Here is a 19121-nt window from a genome sequence, read left to right as displayed (position 1 = left end):
GGATCTTCCTTATTCTTGGATTGATTCCTCCAGAAAGTGAGAGAAACCTTGCTTTATATCAGCAACTTACATAGTTTTGAGATGATCCAAGTCGAGTTGGGGGCCTGGGGTGTAGCTCAGTGGTAAAGCTTGGCATGCACAAAGCCCTGGGTTTTATCCCCAGCAGCAGCAAAAAGATAAATTAATAAAAAGTCTTTCCAATAACACTGAATATTTTGTTTCTAGAGTCAAGTGTATTGTGCGCACACACACATAATGGTGAATTTAAAAAAAAGATTTTACTAGTTAATAGTTTATTTATTTAATTATTATTTTTTTTTTTGTACTGGGGATTGAACTTGGGGAGTATTTGATTTAGAGACAGGGTCTCACTGAGTTGCTTAGCACCTCGCTGTTGCTGAGGCTGGCTTTGAACTTGTGATCCTCCTGTCTCAGCCTCCCTAACTGCTGGGATTGTAGGCATGTGCCACCACGCCTGGCTGAATTTTTATTATTGTTATTACTTACAAATTGGTGTCTTGAACAGGATTTAGTCATTAGTATCTAGTCTCCAGAATACTTAGCACATAACCCTGAAAAGAAAACATTACTCTCTGTCACATGCTTCATTTTTATACATGTCCTATCATACCTAGGCTTCTGGATGAATGGACACTTTGAGTCAGTCCACCTGTTCCTTCCCCCATTGAGTATATAAAACAGAAACAAGTGTATTTTTACTCTGTTCCTAGATGCGTAAATATCTTGCTTTGTGTACTGTCTTGGACTAATTATTCATGCTTAAAGATTCAACAGATTTTCTTCTTCCAACTCTCAACAATAACAAGTACAATAACAACAACACCAACAAAAACCCCATTTATTTTCCTTAATAAGATTAAAGTGTGAGTACCAGCCTGAGGCAGAAATGTTGCAAAAGCTTTTTTACAAGATGGTTAATTTGCTTTTCCCATGATAATTAAGGTCAAATTTCCACTGAGTTCAATTGGCATCCATTTTATTTGTGAAGATATTGGTGATGGATAGAGCACAGGGTGGATGTTGGGGACCAGAAAAGTGAAGAAAGGTAGATGGAGAACGCAAATCATTTTAATGAGAACCTAAAACTTACTGCTAGATTAAGGGTAAACCAGAATCTTTTTTTAAATTTTTTTTTTAGAGAGAAAGAGAGAGAGAGAATTTTAATATTTATTTTTTAGTTTTTGGCAGACACAACATCTTTATTTGTACGTGGTGCTGAGGATCGAACCCAGGCCGCATCCCCAGCCCCAGAATCTTAATTTGAATTTCAGAGCTGTGAGTATAGCTCAGTGGTAGAGCCCATGCCTATCAGGTTAAAAAAACGTGAGTTCAATCCCTGGCGCCAAAAATAAATAAATTTGAGTTTCAAAACATAAATGGCTGGGCTGGGGCTATAGCTCAGTGGCAGAGCACTTGCTTTGAACGTGTGAGGCACTTCGTTCAATCTTCAGCACCACATAAAAATAAAAAAATAAAGGCATGCTGACCATGTACAACAATAACAAAAGAAAAATGAATGGTTGAACGCTACCAAAACTTTGTTTTAAATAACATTTATCTTAAGAGCTGAGTAAGGAGAGATGCTACTTTATTTCAAATGGCTAGTTTAACCCTCTGCATATCTATTTATGTCTAGAAGAGTGCTTTATCTATATAAATTCTCTATTATAAAATTAACTGTCACACTGATCTACATCATTGGCACCACCTGGAAGCAAGATTGGGAAACTCTGTGACTTGGTCTCTCCTTACTGCTAACTTCTTTTCTCTAGCCCAAGGAATACAACAGAGGATGAATAATGCTTCCTATTTGGTCTAAAAGAAGAAGTTTGGAGACAGAGACCTAGGCCTCTGTTCATTCTGCTATACCATTTATAGGAAGTGGAAGTAACTTTCTTTTCTTTTTTTTTTTGTTGGTTCCAGGGATGGAATCCAGGGCCTTGCACATGCAAGGCCTTGCCACAAGCATTGTAGTGCTGAGCTACATCCCTAGTCCTAGCAAGAGACTTTTTTTTTTTGGAAAGTGGGATTGAACTCAAGGGCAATTTACCACTGACTTACATCCCTGATCCTTTTTATTTTTACTAAGGATCTTGCTAAATTGTTGAGGCTGGCCTAGAACTTGTGATACTCCTGCCTCAATCTCCTGAGTAACTGGCATCACAGGTGTGTACCACCAGGCTAGTTTAGCAAGTGATTTTTGACCTCACGTTTCCAGAAGACTGCTAGAACTTTCATTCTCCCTTTAGATATCTTTTGAAGCATTGGCCCAAATGAGCAGCATGGCATACCCTGGCTGGATTAGAGAATTGAGATTCTCTAGGCTTTGTAGTAAAGAAAGACCAGGAAAGAAGAATTTGGGAAGGATATCAGTTGAGTGAACCAAGCTATAATGTGCTACAATTAAATACACTTGAGTCATCTTTCTTGCTAATTAGCATTCTCCTTAGATCATTATTTTCTTTCTCCCTTTATTCTAGTTCTTTTATTTATTGAGATAGGTCTTAATATCTTTGTTAAGTGTGTTTCCAGAAAGAAGTCTGAGCTCAGGCTATAAGGAATAAGCAAGGAAATAATTTGAGTTATTTTCCATAGCAGTGGAAAATTAAATTATTTGAAGTCAAATCAGATGTTGAATCAATGTCATCAACAGCTTATGCCTGATCAAAGTAAGGAAGTTCCTTTCACAATTTAATTCTATTCATAACACATTTATTGTAGTTGGGGATGTAGCTTAGTTCAGAGCTCTGCTTGCCCAGTATGTGAGAGAGGCCCAGTGTTCAATCCCCAGCACTTAGAGAGAGAGAGAGAGAGAGAGAGAGAGAGAGAGAGAGAGAAAACGAACCCCAAAACAAAAAGCCACACTTATTGAGCACCATCATTTATTACCCTGGATGCATGCCAGGGGTACATTAATCCAACATAATTTCTTCAGAAGTCTCCATTTCCTTTTCCTCATTTTCCTTGAGTATAAGAATGAAATATTACAAAGCTATTTCTAATTGGTTATATCAGTCACTTTTTTCAGTATTGTTATAGATTTTATTATATATTGAGTATTTAACCTTAAGTAAGCCTATGTGAGTATTTAACCTTAAGTAAGCCTATGTGGGTTTAGAAATTAATCACTGTTTCATAAGTAACATGGATTATATGAAACATTTTCAATTCCATTAACCTTAAAAATGTTCACTGGAATATAGCCTATGTTCTTGAAATTAATTTTGTGTTCGGTATATGAAAGTACACAATGGTTTATTTGCATTGTATGGTTTTGTATATACATAAGCACACTCATGAGATTTTTTTTTTTTTTTTTTGCATCACCAAACTTTAGTCAGGCTTCTGAATATCTTCTCCTTGGCCCATCTGTGCACTTTGTTCTAAAACCCAGTTTTTTCAAGAATCTTGCCAAGTCAGTTTAACAAGAACTGCCTCACACCCTCATGGGATCCTTCTGATCCTATCACCCTCAATATCTGATCAAGTTCTTCATCCTCTACCATCCCCCAGGTGATGTCTGATCACCCTGGCCTGTCTTCTACCAGAACCTTGTTAGGTAGTTTTAGCCAGAATCCCTCCTTATCCCTGATGTTTCTTCTGGTAATTTTCCATCCACCAACTCCTACCCACTCCTTGGCTGTAAATTCTCCCTTGTTCATGCTGTGCAGAATTGAGCCCAGTTTTCTACTGAGATCTCTTTTCCCCTATTCCTATACTCCTGAATAAAATCTGTTCTCACCATGTGAACTACTATCCAGATGTTGCTTTTTCTTTGACACTCACAACCAAAGTCCCCCCACCCCCGCCATGTACTGGGGATTGACTTCCAGACCTTGTTTGTGCTAGGTGAGCACTTGTACCACTAAGCAACATCCCTCAGCCCTTTTCAGTTTTTATTTCGACACAGAGTCTCACCAAGTTGCCCAGTTTGGCCTCCACCTTTTGATTCTCCTGCTTCAGCCTCCCCAGTAGCTGGGATTACAGACATGCACCTCTATACCCGGCAAAACCAGAGTTTTGTATGTGGTATTTCACTTGACACATCATCACAAATATCCAGGATATGTGTACTGTTTTTGTGTAGGTGAATGTATATTTTTGTTTTCCACAGTAATTTATTTCATTTTTTTTTCAGTGCTGGGGATTGAACCCGGGAAGAGCAAATACTTTGAGCCACATCCCCAGCCTTCCAAAGTATTTTAGAAGCCTGATTCTTTAATCCCTATCCAATAGTTACTTAAAAAACTATTAATTGGTAATTTAAAACATATTAATTGTCATTATCAGTAATTATAGTCAGGAGACTTATATGTAGGCCTGTCTTCCCATCTATTCTTTTTTTTTTCAAAAACCTTTTATTTATTTATTTTTATGTGGTGCTGAGGATTGAACCCAGTGCCTCGTATATGCAAGGCAAGTGCTCTGCCACTGAGCCACAATCCCAGCCCCCCCCATCTGTTCTTGTACTGGAAAAGTAAGTATATTGTGGCAATATTTTTGGTGGCACAATCATTTAGTTTGAATGAATTAGTTAAAGGTGGAGTCCAAAGAATTAATAACTGGAAAGTTTTTGGAAAACCCTGTAACAACTGTTTCCATAGAGTAATTTGAGTGAAAGTCAGATAATAGCTAGTTATTGGAGGGACTCCATGCTTTGATGTGGGCCTGAAAAAGAATGTAACTGAAAGGCAGATGTAAACCTTTTGGGAGAATAAGGCAGGGTGATCTGGCTAAAGTTAGATCTAAAAAGAACTGCCTCCTTGGGCTAAGGAAATTTAAATGACTGAAGGTGACAACTGGGGCAACCTGAAAACTTCTGTTGGGGTAAAGGAAGATGTCATATAAGAATGTGGGCCTGAATTGTCATCGGTCCTCAGGTTCTTCCAGCGAACTATACTAGATCTGGAAAATCCTCAGATTTTTAACTAATGACAAAGCAACAATTTAAAAAGCATTACATGAACCAATGCTGACTAACCATTCAAAACCCAAATCTGCAAACTAAATTCAACCAGTTTATGACCTGTGGTCTGTTGTTAATGAAGAAGTAATTGAGAGAGATTGGAGTCTTGGGAGAAAGATCATATATTAAAATCTTGGGAGATAAGGGTGTAGAATGTAGAAGTAAACTGAGAAGGTACAGGCCATGTGGGAATGTTAACATTTTGAAAATTTAGTTGAGATTTTATAAAACTGGAAAGGCAGAAAGGAGAGGTTAGCATTAAAGCAGATTAGGAAATTTATTGCTGTTTATTTTCATCATTAAAGCAAAATTTCCACAGATTCTCCAACTGAGAAGTGATGGTAAATGAAAACAGATAGTGTCAACCGTATGTTTCACGATCCCAAAAAGTTTGGCCCCCACATTTTTAAAAAATGCTCTGTAAAGTTGGCTGTATGGGGAGCTTTGCAATGTTATACAAATTAAGTCACACTTGGTAATTTTTAGTGTCTTTATTATAAAGAGTAAAATTTAATTAAACTGGTTCCGCCCTGGAGATTCTGGGATGTGTTCAGTTATGAAGAGAGAGTGGTAAAATTTGTTAATTAAAGAAGTTTAGAAGAGAGGTAAAGGAGATTGAGGTAAACTTATAAGTTCATGTAGTTCTGAGAGTTCTAAAAGTAGTCAAGTTAGCCATGTTAGGATTGAGGAAACCTGGAGAGTAGTGACTGAAGGTTTGAGCCAAACAAAGAGAACAGTCCCAACAGTGAGAGTGGCCTGTGTGACTAAGTTGCTTGTCAAGAGGGAGACTAGAAGGAAAGCATATTGACTTGATTTGGTATGATTATAATTGGATGGAGTTGAGGGTATAGCTTAGTGGTAGAGCATAGGCCTGGCATGGTAATGCCCTGTGTTCCATTCTTAGCACCTCAACAAACAATAACAACAACAAAAATCCTTATGAGGTTGATGACAAATATGGATGACTGGAAGTTGAGGATCACTTTAATGACTAGGTACCTTGCTGAAGTTCCAGTTCCTTTTGCAAACAAGGAAGGTAGATAAGGCAGTACTTAGATGGAATAACTTTTAAAATGGCAGACCAGCTAGATGTAGTGATTCATACTTATAATGAACCACTGAAGCTGAGGGAGGCTGAGGCAGGAGGATTGCAAGTTTGAAGCTAGCCTCAGCAACTTATTGAGTTCCTGTCTCAAAAAATAAAAAGGGCTGGGGATGTAGTTCAGTGTTAAAGCACCCCTGGGTTTAATCCCCAGTACCAAAACAAAAAGGAGGCGCAATTATATGGAATTTAGGAGCAGAAAACAAAGGGAAGGATTTTCTTTCAGTATAGTGATTTGACACACAGGTCTTCAGTTTTTCTCCCACTCCTCAACTTGGTTGCTCCTTAAAATTGAGCCTCCTATGGTGACTAAGCAGCAGGTGGCTAGGTAGCTTGGTTGCATGGGGTGGAAGAGAAGGTGTTTAGGGCTTTGAAACTTTACATCTAACTAAGCCTTCTGTTATCAGTCATAATTCAGCCTTCCAAGGATCCTGAAGCATCTCATGTCTGAAAATTCTGGGTACATAAGTTAGCATGCTTCTTAGCTTCTCCCAAGCTCCTTGTCCCCCCCTTGCCCCACCTATAACCCTCATCAATTTACTTTGAATTTGTCTGGTCTCCTAAATTGGTTACCATCAGATCATTTTCTACACTTCCAAGATATAGGAGCTCTGATCTACTTTCATCTCCACTCCTGTTTTATTTCTTTCCTTTTGAGTAAATGTCATTTTAAATTTATGTTCTGTCATCCTAGTAGAGTTTAAGGAATAATGAGAGACAGATGAGTCTGTTCCATATGGTGTGCTTAACTAGAAGTCCCAAGACCCTATGTCCTTAATATGATGTGCATGAGCTCCCCTCTGTGTACCTGTCAGGCCTTTTCTGGGGCCACTCTTCCTCCTCACTCTGAGATTTCAGCACTATTGACCTTCTAAGGATTCCTACTGGCCCACGCTCTTCTGTGCTTCAGAGCTATTTTTGCATGTGCTGAACTATTACCCTGCTGTGCTCTGCCCACTCTTCACCTGGCTCGCTCCCATCATCCTTCAGGTCTTTGCTTCAACTTCACTTTCTCAGAGAAGCTTACCTCATGTGTATATCCCTATGTGTACAGACTCTTGGCTTCCTGTGTGTTTCCTTCACAGAGTACATGAATATTTGACTACTGTCATTCTCATTCACTAGACTGCAGAATCAAAGAGGGCAGTATATTTCATGTCCTTGGTATGATTCCTGGTACTGAAAGGATAAATAAAAGGATTATGGATAGATGAATCTCTCTTTTTCTGGTTGTGGGGATGGAACCCAGGGCCCCATGCATGCTAAACAAGTATTGTACCATGGAGCTACAACCCCAGTTCAAGATGGATTATTTAAAAAGCTATAAAGCACATTGTTGCTAAGAAGTGGTGACATTGTGCTTAGGAAGACCAAGCAAGAGGTTGGAGCCAGAAAGGCCTTGAACAATTCACAGCCAGGATTTTGTGCTATCTTTTATTTCATACTTGCAGTTCTCTGTTTTGCTTATGACCTTGTTCCCTTTTCATCAATTCTGTTTTCCACATTTTATGCCACACTAGATATTAGAACCCAGGGACATTTAACTACTGAGCCACATTCCCAGCCCTTTTTTTGTATTTTATTTAGAGACAGGGTCTCGCTGAGTTGCTTAGGGCCTCACTAAGTTGCTGAGGCCGGCTTTGAACTCCTGATCCTCCTGCCTCAGCCTCCCAAGCTGCTGGGATTACAGGTATATGCCATCATGCCTGGTGTTACAAAGCATTTTTGCCTGAAGGCTATTTTAAAATCATTAGAATTATTTTAAATCTATAACATAAATGCATTTAAATAATATTTTCAAATTAGTTTTACTTTTATTAAAATAAATAGATAAATATAAAGTAACTAATGATTAAGAAAGCCTATTTAGTGGTAGTGCATGCCTATAATCCCAGCTGAGGCAGGAGGATTGAAAGTTGGAGGCCAGCTTGGGCAATTCAGGGCGACCCTGTGTCAAAAAATGAAAAAAAAAAAAAACCAAATACATAAATAAGTAGAAAGACAGCAGATGTCGCTCAGTAGTAGAGTCCTGTGGGTTCAGTTCCTAGCACACATGCACAGAAAGGGGGTGCATCCATCTACCCAGCATCATCCTTATGGTGTATGTGTGTATGTAATTTTTTTTTGGGGGGGGCAGAGTTTTGGGAATTAGAATCTAGAGCCTTTCTGATTTGAAGCTTGAGTAACAGGAACATGGCATAGCAGTATCTCTATGAGTCACCTCCCTATCTGGTCAGACCCCAGAACTAATCCCAAAGATACATAGTTTCCCCACAAAAAAATTTCATATTGACCATTTGTTACAGAAGCTGCTTTCTCAATGAATCTTTTACCAAAGCAGGTAACAATGAGCAAAACTCTTTTGAATTTCAGCTCTTCCGCTATTACAGTGTTGCTAAGAAGTGGTGACATTGTGCTGAGGAAGGCCAAGGGAGAGGTTGGAGCCAGAAAGGCCTTGAACAGTTCACAGCCAGGATTTTGTGCTGTCTTTTGTTTCATACTTGCAGCTCTCAGTGTTTTGTTTATGACCTTGTTCCCTTTTCCTCAATTCTGTGTTCCACATTGTGTACCACACTCGATACTTTATTAGAAGATCTTTAGAAAGTCACTGGTGGCAAATAAGTAATGCCACCTCACATCTGGAAACATAACTTGCCAGTAGTTATAAATTCACAGACTGGGATTTCTATAGTTCATGTGAGTATGAATGCATAATTCCTGGTTAGGGGTGTGTGTGTGTGTGTGTGTGTGTGTGTGTGTGTGTGTTTATTTTTTCCTATTTAAGTAAAGCTCTGTGTTGATGAGGTTTTAATGAGTTTAGATTTAAAAGGCCTCAAATATATCTAAACAGCTATAGGCTTAGTATGATGTGTTAATATTCTTCTCTCGCTAATGCTTTAAAGGTATGTTCCAGAATTCCTGGTCTGTTTCTCACTAGTTTCCAATAATTCTAATCTTCTGAAGCCTGTACATCTTGGCTTAATTTGCTTTTAAGCCAGATTTGATTTAAATTAGTCAGTTTATCTCAAGCCTCATTAGGACCCATCGTTCTTGTCCATTCTAGTGAGTTTGGGCTGGCAAAAATATTTATTATGCGTGGCCCCATTAGAACATTCTAGGAAAAATGAGGCTGAAGAATCATAGATATTATATTTAAAATTGCCATTTTTATAGGAGGAGCTTTGTTTTGTCTTTTTTGGGAAAATTTGGAAAATTATTTAAATAGACATATAGTAGTTCAATGCACATTGACTGCTAAACACTGGATTTGGGACTGTGCCAAAAAATATCATATTTTCTCCTATTTTTATTTTCCACTCATCATCACCTGGGAGATTTGGATTAAATTTCTTCTGGGAAATAGAGTTGGTAGGAAAATACAAAGAGCACAACACTGGTATCTGTTGGAATGATCTTTAGCCATACAGCCCTTTCCACTCATTAAGTTTATGAGGTCATTGTAATTCTTTCTACCTAATAGATAAGCATACTGGAACTTTGGATCTTTCCAGAAAGCCCACTGGAAGCTGGACTATAAACACTCCTTGTTTTTCCCTTTTTTTTTTTTTTTTTTTTTGTTTTTGGTACTGGGAATTGAACCCAGGGATGCTTAACCACTGAGATACATCCCTAGCCCCTTTTTATTTTTATTTTGAGACAGGGTCTCACTAAGTAGCTATAGCTGGCTTTGATCTTTTGATCCTCCTGCCTCAGCCTCCCCAGCCTCTGGGATTAAAGGTGTGCACCACCATGCCCAGCTACACTCCTTGTTTATTAAATTTTGGACTTCAGTTCAGTCAGAGTTAGCAGGATTTTGGCAATATTATTAAAAGGCAGAAACTAGCTATAAAATTGAAAAAAATGGGGCTTAATGTTTTCTTTCTATAATATCGTCTACATTTTCCCATGACTCAAACATGCTGTGTTTACCAGTATTTTTGCAAGAGCATGTCTAGCATGGGCAGATTTGTGACTGGAACTTGATTGATCATTCTTTACTTATGAATTTGACACCACCTTCCACTACTACCTACCACAGAATGAAATTAAAAATCATAAAGCAGAAATATTTACCAAAGTCAGAAGTTCAGAGGTTAAACAAAAGGACAAGAAGTCTTTGTTACTTGTTTTGTGTTTCCACGTAAAGGGTGTCTGGGCTGTATAGTTGATAATTGAACTTGAGGTATTTGCCCTCATTCCTTAAGTTTCTAGATTTCTCTATTTCTAGGCTAGAACAAGTCCCGAATAAAAATAATGCAAGTTGGGAAGAGGAATGTACAGTTCAGCATTTTTATCCTTGTGAAGTGTGCTTTCTACCAGCTGCCATGGAAACATGGTGTAACTCCCTTCTTGGAGTTCCGGCTGTGAGAGCTAGTGAGCTCATTACAACTTGGATCAGAGTTCTGGAAAGACAGTTCCCAAGGAAAGTGGAGGCTAGTCTCCCATGGGCCACTGGAATGAGGGGCTTTAGCATTACTAAACTGCTTGCATTTTGTAGCTGCACAGTAATCTCAAGTGTCAGCCCAGGACAGCTTCACATTGTTCGCAGCTGTATCACATCTTGAGGATTCTGTGTGCATCCTACACATTTTCACAAGGCAGAGACTTATCTCTTCCAGCTGTAAGCCAGAGGGAGTGGCACTGCAGATTCCTAGCAACACATGCATACTCAACACAGACGGTAACTTTGAGGAGGACTTTTAGGGCATCAGAACTCCACTGCAAATCACTGTGATTATTCAATATAAATTGATATGACTTCTGCAGCATGATGTTGGGGAGTAGCCATTTATCCTGCTATTTTCTTCTGATACTCTTGAATCACTGTTTTGAGAATGGGTTGGAATATGGTGTGTAGAAAATGGATGGCAGAAGACTTGTTCTTTAGAGTGGATTGGAGGTACGATGTAAGTCTATCAGGAAGATTAACTAGAGGCTGAATGTGTCATAATTAGAAGATTTTCTAAAGAGAGCTAAGTTTGAACTGCTTTAAGAAAACTGAGCACTGCTAGAGCAGGGTTGTTCCAGATCCTGTCTCTTGATACCATTCCACAAGTGTTCCCCGCCCTGAAAGAATCAGATCATCTTTGCCTCTCCCTTTGGGTCTCTAGTTCCTGGAATTTGCCAATTCTTGATAGGAACTGTGAGATTTGATGGAGTGCCTGACCTCATTTGGACCATTTGTTTTGAATTCTGAATAGAACCAGGAAAACTGGAAAGGGGAGTCAAATTGGAGTCACAAGAGAAGGATCTTGGTATTATGAAAGAAGGAAGATAGGAAACTTAAATGAATAAGAGGCAATTTAAAAGGAAGATTAGAAAGAAAGGAAAAAACAAGAGAAATCTTGTGCCACTAACTTCTATCAAGATGTTTGGTTGGAACGCAGCCTGTACTCAACATTTTTGTATAAGGAAATGAATACAAGAAAATTTGGGGTTGGAGGCGCATCCCTTGGAAACTGCTAGAAGCCATTGTTAAGGGAAAAGTGATCTGTATTTGACCCAAAGTGCATTTCTGTGTCTCAACATTGCTTGTTTTATAAAGAGTCAAGCTAAGGGAACTCAACTGTGAGTGTGTATTAAGGAGCTCCATACTAGCATAGGAAAAATCTGGTCTCACTGGTGAATAGTATTATACCCATCTGGAGCAGGAAGGACAGGGATTGTTTTTTGTGGACTAATGCTACAAGACAACTCAATTCTTGCCATGAGTTGGTTGAGACCTCCCAAAAAGGTATCAATGATTGGAAAAAAAGAGACAAAGGGAGAACCATGACTCTTGGGGGAGAGAGAACCAAGGAAAATCAGTGGAATTCAGATAAATCAAGTTCTCTCCAGAGAACAAGGCCAGGGGAAAAATTTTAACTCACTTCAAGAAGAATTTGTATATTTAACCTTTCAGGATACTCTTAGATGCTTTTAACTTATTGAATATCTTTTGTTGGTAAATGTATGATAAATGTGTCCTAGAGGTGAGTTTTTGTCCCATTTGACTATTATAATACTTATAAAATAATCTCCTAAAAGCCCACAAGTAGAATGTAGACTGATGGGGGGGGATTCATGGGTTTTGTCAGAGTTTATAACTTGAAGCTTAACAATAAGAAACAAGAAAAAAATATTAAAATGAACAATTAAAGACTTGGTTGTACTTGAATGTCTGTATTAATTACCTGGGGATCTAGTTAAAATGTTGACATTAATTCATAGATCTGAGTGGAGCCTGAGATTCTGCATTTCTGATAAGCTCCAAAAAAATTCAGGTGTCCTTGGTCCTTGACTCACATTTTTTCTGTGAAGGACCCATGTAGGTTCTCTTTGGTAGGTTTTGGTAGCCACCTGTGGTTAGAGGTAGCTAAGAGCTGCCTTCTTATCCTCATTTCGGCTGCCAGGTTATAATGGAAGCAAGTCTCAGAACAAGCTCTGTCACATATGAACATTTATTAGCTAATGGGCACAAAATAATCTTACAGCCTGCATCAAAAGCATAGTGAAACATCAGTTCTGTCTTTTGTGATGTGAGAAGCTCATAGTCTCCATGGGTCCATTACAGTGGTTCTCAGAAGTGTGGTCCCCAGACCAGCAGCAACTGCATGGCCTGGAAATTTGTTAGGAATGCAGATTCTCAGGCCCTCCCCAGACCTAGTGAATCAGAAAATCTGAGGGTGGGACCTGGGAGATCTGTATGTTTAAGCCAGCCCTCAGGTGATTCACATGTACACTCAAGTTTGAGAACCATTGATCTCCTAGCAGGATTCTGTCAATCATCTGATTGAATTCAGGCAACCAAGAATCCAATGAATCACAGCTGGATTCATTGGATGTTTTGGAATTGAGCTTAGGGCACCATTTGTAAAGATATAGGACCTGCTAGATTCTTAATGTAAAGGTGGTGAATGTTTCTAAATCGTTTTCAGATCCTTGTATTTTGCAAACTACTAACATCATCAACACAAGCTCGTCTAACATTAATTAGGATAATTAATGAAACCCATGGTGTAATAGGAACTAAATATAGCTGAAGCACTTACAGTGGCCGCCTCTGGAGTGAGGCTTTTTGATTAATTGCTAGCCAACCACCCCTAGAGTGTGCATTCCTGATTAAGACAACTGACCGCCTCTACAGTGTACCTTTAGCTAACACACTCATACATCATATTGTACTGTCCACGTGAGGGTTTTTTTAAACTCTTAAAATGTACTTTCTTGAGGCATAATTTAAACACCATAAAATGCTTCCATTTTAAGGGTTCAGTTTGAGTTTTGACAAACATATACACTTATGTAACCACCATAGCAATAAAAATATATATTTCAATCACCTAGAAAATACCTTTGTGTTCCTTTGTGGTCAGTGCCCACTCACCCCCACCCTAGACTACCATCCATACTATAGGTGAGTTTTGCACGTTTTACAATTTCATGTAAATGGAATACCCGGCTCAGTGGTTTTTTGTTTTGTTTTGTTTTTATTTTTTTATAGTTGTAGATGGACACCATGCCTTTATTTGTTTAGTTTTTTTTAAAAATGTGGTGCTAAGGATTGAACCCAGTGTCTCATACATGCTAGCAAGCACTCTGCTACTGAACTACAGCCCCAAGCCCTAGCTCAGTGTTTTTCAGATCAATTTATATTATTGCCTTATCAGTAGTTACTTCTCTTTTATTGGAGCGCAGTAGCCATTGTACAACTGGACCACAGTTTGTTTATCCATTACCCTATTGGTTTGTTTCCAGTTTGGGATTATTTTGAATAAAATTGCTGTGGACATTAATATGCACTTTTTTTTGGCATTGGGGATTGAACCTAGAGGCACTTAACCACTGAGCCACATTCCCCAGCCCTTTTTTAAATTTTATTTAGAGACAGTGTCTCACTAAGTTGCTCAGGGCCTCGCTCAGTTGCTGAGGCTGACCTTGAACTTGAGCAACAATCTTCCTCTCTCAGCTTCCTGAGTTGCTGGAATTACAGGCATGTGCCACAGTGCCTGGCTGATCTTTTTGTGGACATGTGATTTATAAACTGATTTTCCAGAGTTGTATTGCTTTACATTCCCCCCCTCCAGCTGTGTATGAGAGTTCTAGTTGCTCCATATCCTTGCCATTATTTGGTATTGACAGTCTTTAAAATATTTTTAAGTTACAGACATTATTTTCTTCCCCCTAATTTAAATTCAGGATTTTATGTTTGGTTTCTGCGAAAGCCATAAAGCTAATAATGTTGACCTAAGTGACTTGGATATGGATTAAATTATTGCCCTTTCCTAACAATCCATTAGAATCGGTTTTATGGGTGCCATTTGATGATGGCATTTAGTCATGTTTGTCAGTATGTTTTCTTTCATTCTTTGGTTCATTTATTCATTCAATCAGTCCCCTAGCTGTATTAGACTTGCTTTTTCAGAGACCAGTTGTATATGAAGTTGCTAGGAAATATGACATAAGTAGGTGAAAGAGTTCTTATCTTCAAGGAGCTTTTGGGACCTATATTCCTGAAACACACATGAACAAAAACACTAGAAAACAACTGTATCCCAGTGTATATCAAGATTTGGGCAAACTTGGGGTTGGGGTTGTGGCTCAGTGGTAGAGCACTTACCTAGCAGGTGTGAGGCACTGGGTTCCATTCTCAGTACCACATATAAATAAATAAAGATCCATCAACAACTAATAAAATTAAAAAAAAAAAAAAAGATTTGTGCAAACTTGAATAAGAGCACCAGCTGAATGTAGGTTCCTACTAGGTGAGTTGGGGGCTTGATAGACAGATGACTATAGAAAACAGTAGAATAAGGGTCTGTAGCTCAGTGGCATAGTACTTGCTCAGTAGTCAAGTACTACAGTATTCAAGGCTCTGGTTTCAATCTTCAGAACCTCAAACAAAACTGGTAGAAAAAATTTTTGTTACTTTATGCTGCATATTAGAATGATTTATCGTACCTTAGAATAATAAAGTGAGTTGTTGGTCAAAAAATACAAAATGACTGTTAACAAGAATAAGTTCAAGAAATCTTTTCTACACTATGGTGACTATAGCTAATGGGAGTATATTGTATTTGTGAAAAATGCTTAGAGAATGAATGTTAAGTTTTCTTACTACAAAATGATAACTGCATTGGGTAATGCATGTTAATTAGCTAGATTTAAAACTATTCTATGTATATAGACACCTCAAAACATCATGTTGTATTATATGTGATAAACATATAATTCGTTGTCAATTAAAAAATTATTTTTACAGATACACACAGGTTAAAAATGTTCAAAATGTTAATATTGGATGATTTTAATACAGTTTTATATTTTCCCATAATCTTTACATTTTCTACAGTGAGCATATATAACTTTTATAACCACAAGAGTTGTTATTTTACTACTTGTTTACTAAGTTCATATAGCTATTTCGTTAACGTATTCCATGTTCTCTTTAATCTTGGGCAGCAGAGATTCACTATAGTAGATCCAGATTACAGTCTAGAAAGAAAGATAATGCCTGTCCTTCTTTTTCCTCTTGGGAACAAGGACTACCTGAATGACTCTGTAGGCTCTGCCACTGTCATCTGTCACAGAACTTAGTTTTCCTGATTTTCAAAGAGCGAAGGGATTTTTTTTTCCCCTTTACCCCAACAATTTGACCTTCCAAAGCTTGGAGCATAGATACAAGATTTTTTTTTTTTTTTTGCTAGCCTATTTTTGTGGTTGTTGGCAAATCATTGGGGATTTTGGTCTGTGCTTTCTGATGAAATAACAAACGATCATTGTTTCCCCCCCTTTTTTTCTTCAGCTGATCTGAATAATGTCAGGTTCTCAGCTTATAGGACTGCCATGAAACTCCGAAGACTGCAGAAGGCCCTTTGTTGTAAGTATTATCCAGTACTTGAAGATTTTGATAATTTTTCTTTGCTTAAAAAATAAAGTGGACTGGAAGTGTTTCCCTTGGACAGGGCTGATACAGCTTTCACAAGTCTTATTGCAACATAGCATTCATTCTTTATAGTATCTTTGGCCTAGTGTTTATCTAGACCACTTTGTTGTATTTAGAATTATTCCCATGAATAGTCCTTAGCTCTTGATGTTGATAATATATTGATAATTTTAATATTCCAGTTAATAGCATTGGTATCCATAATTATCTGTATGAAACTCACATTATTTCCCCTTTCTATCTTTTATTTCTTCTTACAAAGGGCATTTAGTATTAGAAGTTGATGACAATCTTATCCAAATCAAGTTCATAGATGTGTATGATTTATTGGATTGAATGTTAATGTACCAGTGAATGCTGTAGTTAGGAAAAAAGAATGGATTGCTTTTTGGTGCGTTTTATCATATATTTGTTGGGAAATCCTGAAGTGTTATAGTTTAGTGTATCTCTTTGTTGTCAACAAAGTGAATTATTATGTAATACTGTTTATCTATATACATTTATGATATGCCGGTGAAACCGATGGGCACAGCCCCCACCATAAAGGTATTTACAATCTAATGAGGGATACCAAGATGTCTATAAAATCTGGAGACAGACAGATGTACGTATAAAATCATCAAGAATGTCCACGATTGGTAAAAACACTAGGTGATATTGTCTCTATTTTCAGGCTTGGTGGGCACTAAGGAAAAGTGCAGAGACAGTTTCAATATCATGTATTTAGTTGTGTGACAGTGGAAGAATGGGATTGGGGTATCGTGAGAACAGCTAGCTGTGTGGAGTGAGGTTCAGAGAAAGTTTGGTTGAAGAGGTGATGTCCAAGCTAGGTGAGTTCAGAAGGGTAAGTAGAGCTCACTCTAGGAAGAATGTTCTAGTCAGAAAGAAGATTATAATCCAAGGTGTGGAGCCCAAAGAAGGCATGATGCATTTAGGAACAGAAAATACTCCATCATGGCTAAAGCACAGAATTCCAAGGAGGGCTATTGTGAAATCTTAGGCTGGAGAGAGAAGCTGGAGGCAGATTGCAAAAGGCTTTTCAAACCCAAGTTAAAGGATTTAGAGGTCAGTGGGGAGCCATTCAAGACATTTTGGCAAGAGGATGACATGATCAGATTTTCATTTAGAAAAATCGTTCTGGCTGTGAAACAAACCAGATTGTATTGAAGGGTTGTGCAGCTGACAGAATAGAGACCTGTTGCAGAAATCAGAACCAGCAATATGGTGGCCTGAATTAGCTAAGAAGAATGGAGACAAGTGGACAGAATTTAGAAATACTTAGGAGGTGGATTTGATAGACCTAAGTGATTTATTTGATGTGGTGAGTGAAGGGTATCAAGGAAGATGCTTAGGTTCCTGGCTTGGGCTACCAGGCAAATGGTGGATTTGCCTGGTGGAATTGGATATGAAGCTCTGATACTCAGGAGAAATACACACAAAAAAACAATAAGAAATCATCAGCATGTAGATGCTGCTTATAATCAACTATAGGGAGGATGAGATGACCCAGAGTGTTGAGTGAGAAGAGTTATTTAAAAGAGAGGATAAGCAACCTACAAAAAGGGCTACAAGGAATGGCCAACAGAAGAGAAGGAAAATCCCAAGAGGTGGTAGTGCCACTGTATGGGAAGAAAGAAGGGAACTTTCATAGGGTGAGAGGTTGCTCAGATGTTAGGATGAATTTGGGGATAATACCCATTGGATTTAGAACTGAAGAGGTCCTTAGTAGCTTTGTGATTTTAGAGGCATGGTGGAGGTGATGCATGAAGGCAAAAGCAGATCAAAAGTGGGAATGTAGAGATGGTAGGTATGGACAGTTCCTGGAGAAATTTAATTGTGAAGCGGAAGGAAGATGAGGATAGCTAGCTGAAAGGGGCTGAGGAATTACTGAGACACTTGAGTATATTTATAGGAATATGAGAAGAGAACATGGTGAGGTTAAACTCACTGACTCAAGAGGAGACAATAAAAATGTGCATTCTCAAAGGATATGGGCATGTAGGTGACCGAGCGCTTGAGACTGGGGAGAGTACCTCCTTTCCACTATAATGGATGGGATAGAGGAAAGGACATGTGCAGGTCCAGGTAACTAAGAAGCTTGGTAGCAGGAAGGTGAGGGATGTCCATCTAAAGCCATGTGCTTTCTATGTGGAGTTGGAGGAGAGTCCCTGTGATTCACTTCAGCATGGAAGGTGATAAAATGAGGTTGGGTCTATCTTTGTGGAGAATAAGAGAGAGGGTTGTGTTAGAAACCAGCATTATGACATGTGGAGTTAGTTAAGTGATTTATAACAGTACCAATCTACAGGGGTGCCATGTTTCTTCAGGTGCATGTAGCAGTCAGAAGCCAAATACTTCTGTCCTGGGGTAAAGGACAGATGTGTGAGAGAAGTGAGGATTTGGGCAAAAGAAGGGTTAGAATGCTGTCAAGTCTGTGTTGGGTAGGAGAAGCTGTGAATTCAGGTGGAAGCTACTATTTAGGAGGGTGAGGAATCAAGAGGCTGACTGTTCAGGGGAGGCAGAGGAAGAAATACTGAAAGTGGAAGAGTTCCAGGTGATTGATAAGGTCTAGGATATGACCATTTGAGTAGGTAACAGAGGTATGAGTAGGATAGGTGTAGATTTCCATGGAAATGAAATCAGAAGTTAAGGAACTGAGAGGCTGCATGCAGTACCCAGGCCAGTGTTGAAATCATCCAGAATTGGGGCCAGAACTGGGGAAGAGAAGAAGGACCATGAATCTTTACCACCAATGCTTCAGGAATGGAGGGGTTTCAATTAGGGAAACATTTAGAGGCTAATGATAAGATAGTCAAAGAGTCCCTGGCATATGGTTCTTTCATAGACATGGAAATTTCCAAGAAGTAGAATTTTCTAGAAGAGAGGATAAGCCTTTCTTTTTCATTTTGGTATGCCCAGTACTTAGCACGAGCCTTAGCACCAAGCCTGGCACAGAGTAGGGTTCGATATGTTGTCATGGAAGGAATGCATTAATGAAAGTTAACTGAGTCTTCCATTTCCTCATAGCATATAGCCTGAAGTTATTGTTTTTTCAGCTATACAGCTGCCAAGTTCAAGTGGTGTTTTTTTTTTTTTTTTTTTTTTAT

At 38.5% G+C, this 19121-nt stretch overlaps 1 protein-coding gene across 1 annotated transcript in view; it reads left to right on the top strand.

Moving 5' to 3' along the window:
* The window catches only part of Dmd (dystrophin), a 1737386-nt gene that overhangs the window by 1616741 nt on the left and 101524 nt on the right, over window positions 1-19121 (top strand). The window contains exon 57 of the mRNA XM_048796385.1: window positions 15874-15948. Coding sequence (XP_048652342.1) covers window positions 15874-15948 — 75 coding nt within the window. The remainder of the gene's footprint in view (window positions 1-15873; window positions 15949-19121) is intronic.

Source organism: Marmota marmota, unplaced genomic scaffold, assembly GCF_001458135.2.
Source record: "Marmota marmota marmota unplaced genomic scaffold, marMar, whole genome shotgun sequence".
Taxonomy (NCBI): Eukaryota; Metazoa; Chordata; class Mammalia; order Rodentia; family Sciuridae; genus Marmota; species Marmota marmota.
Note: the sequence above shows the minus strand (reverse complement) of the source record. Positions and strands in the feature narration are given on the sequence as shown.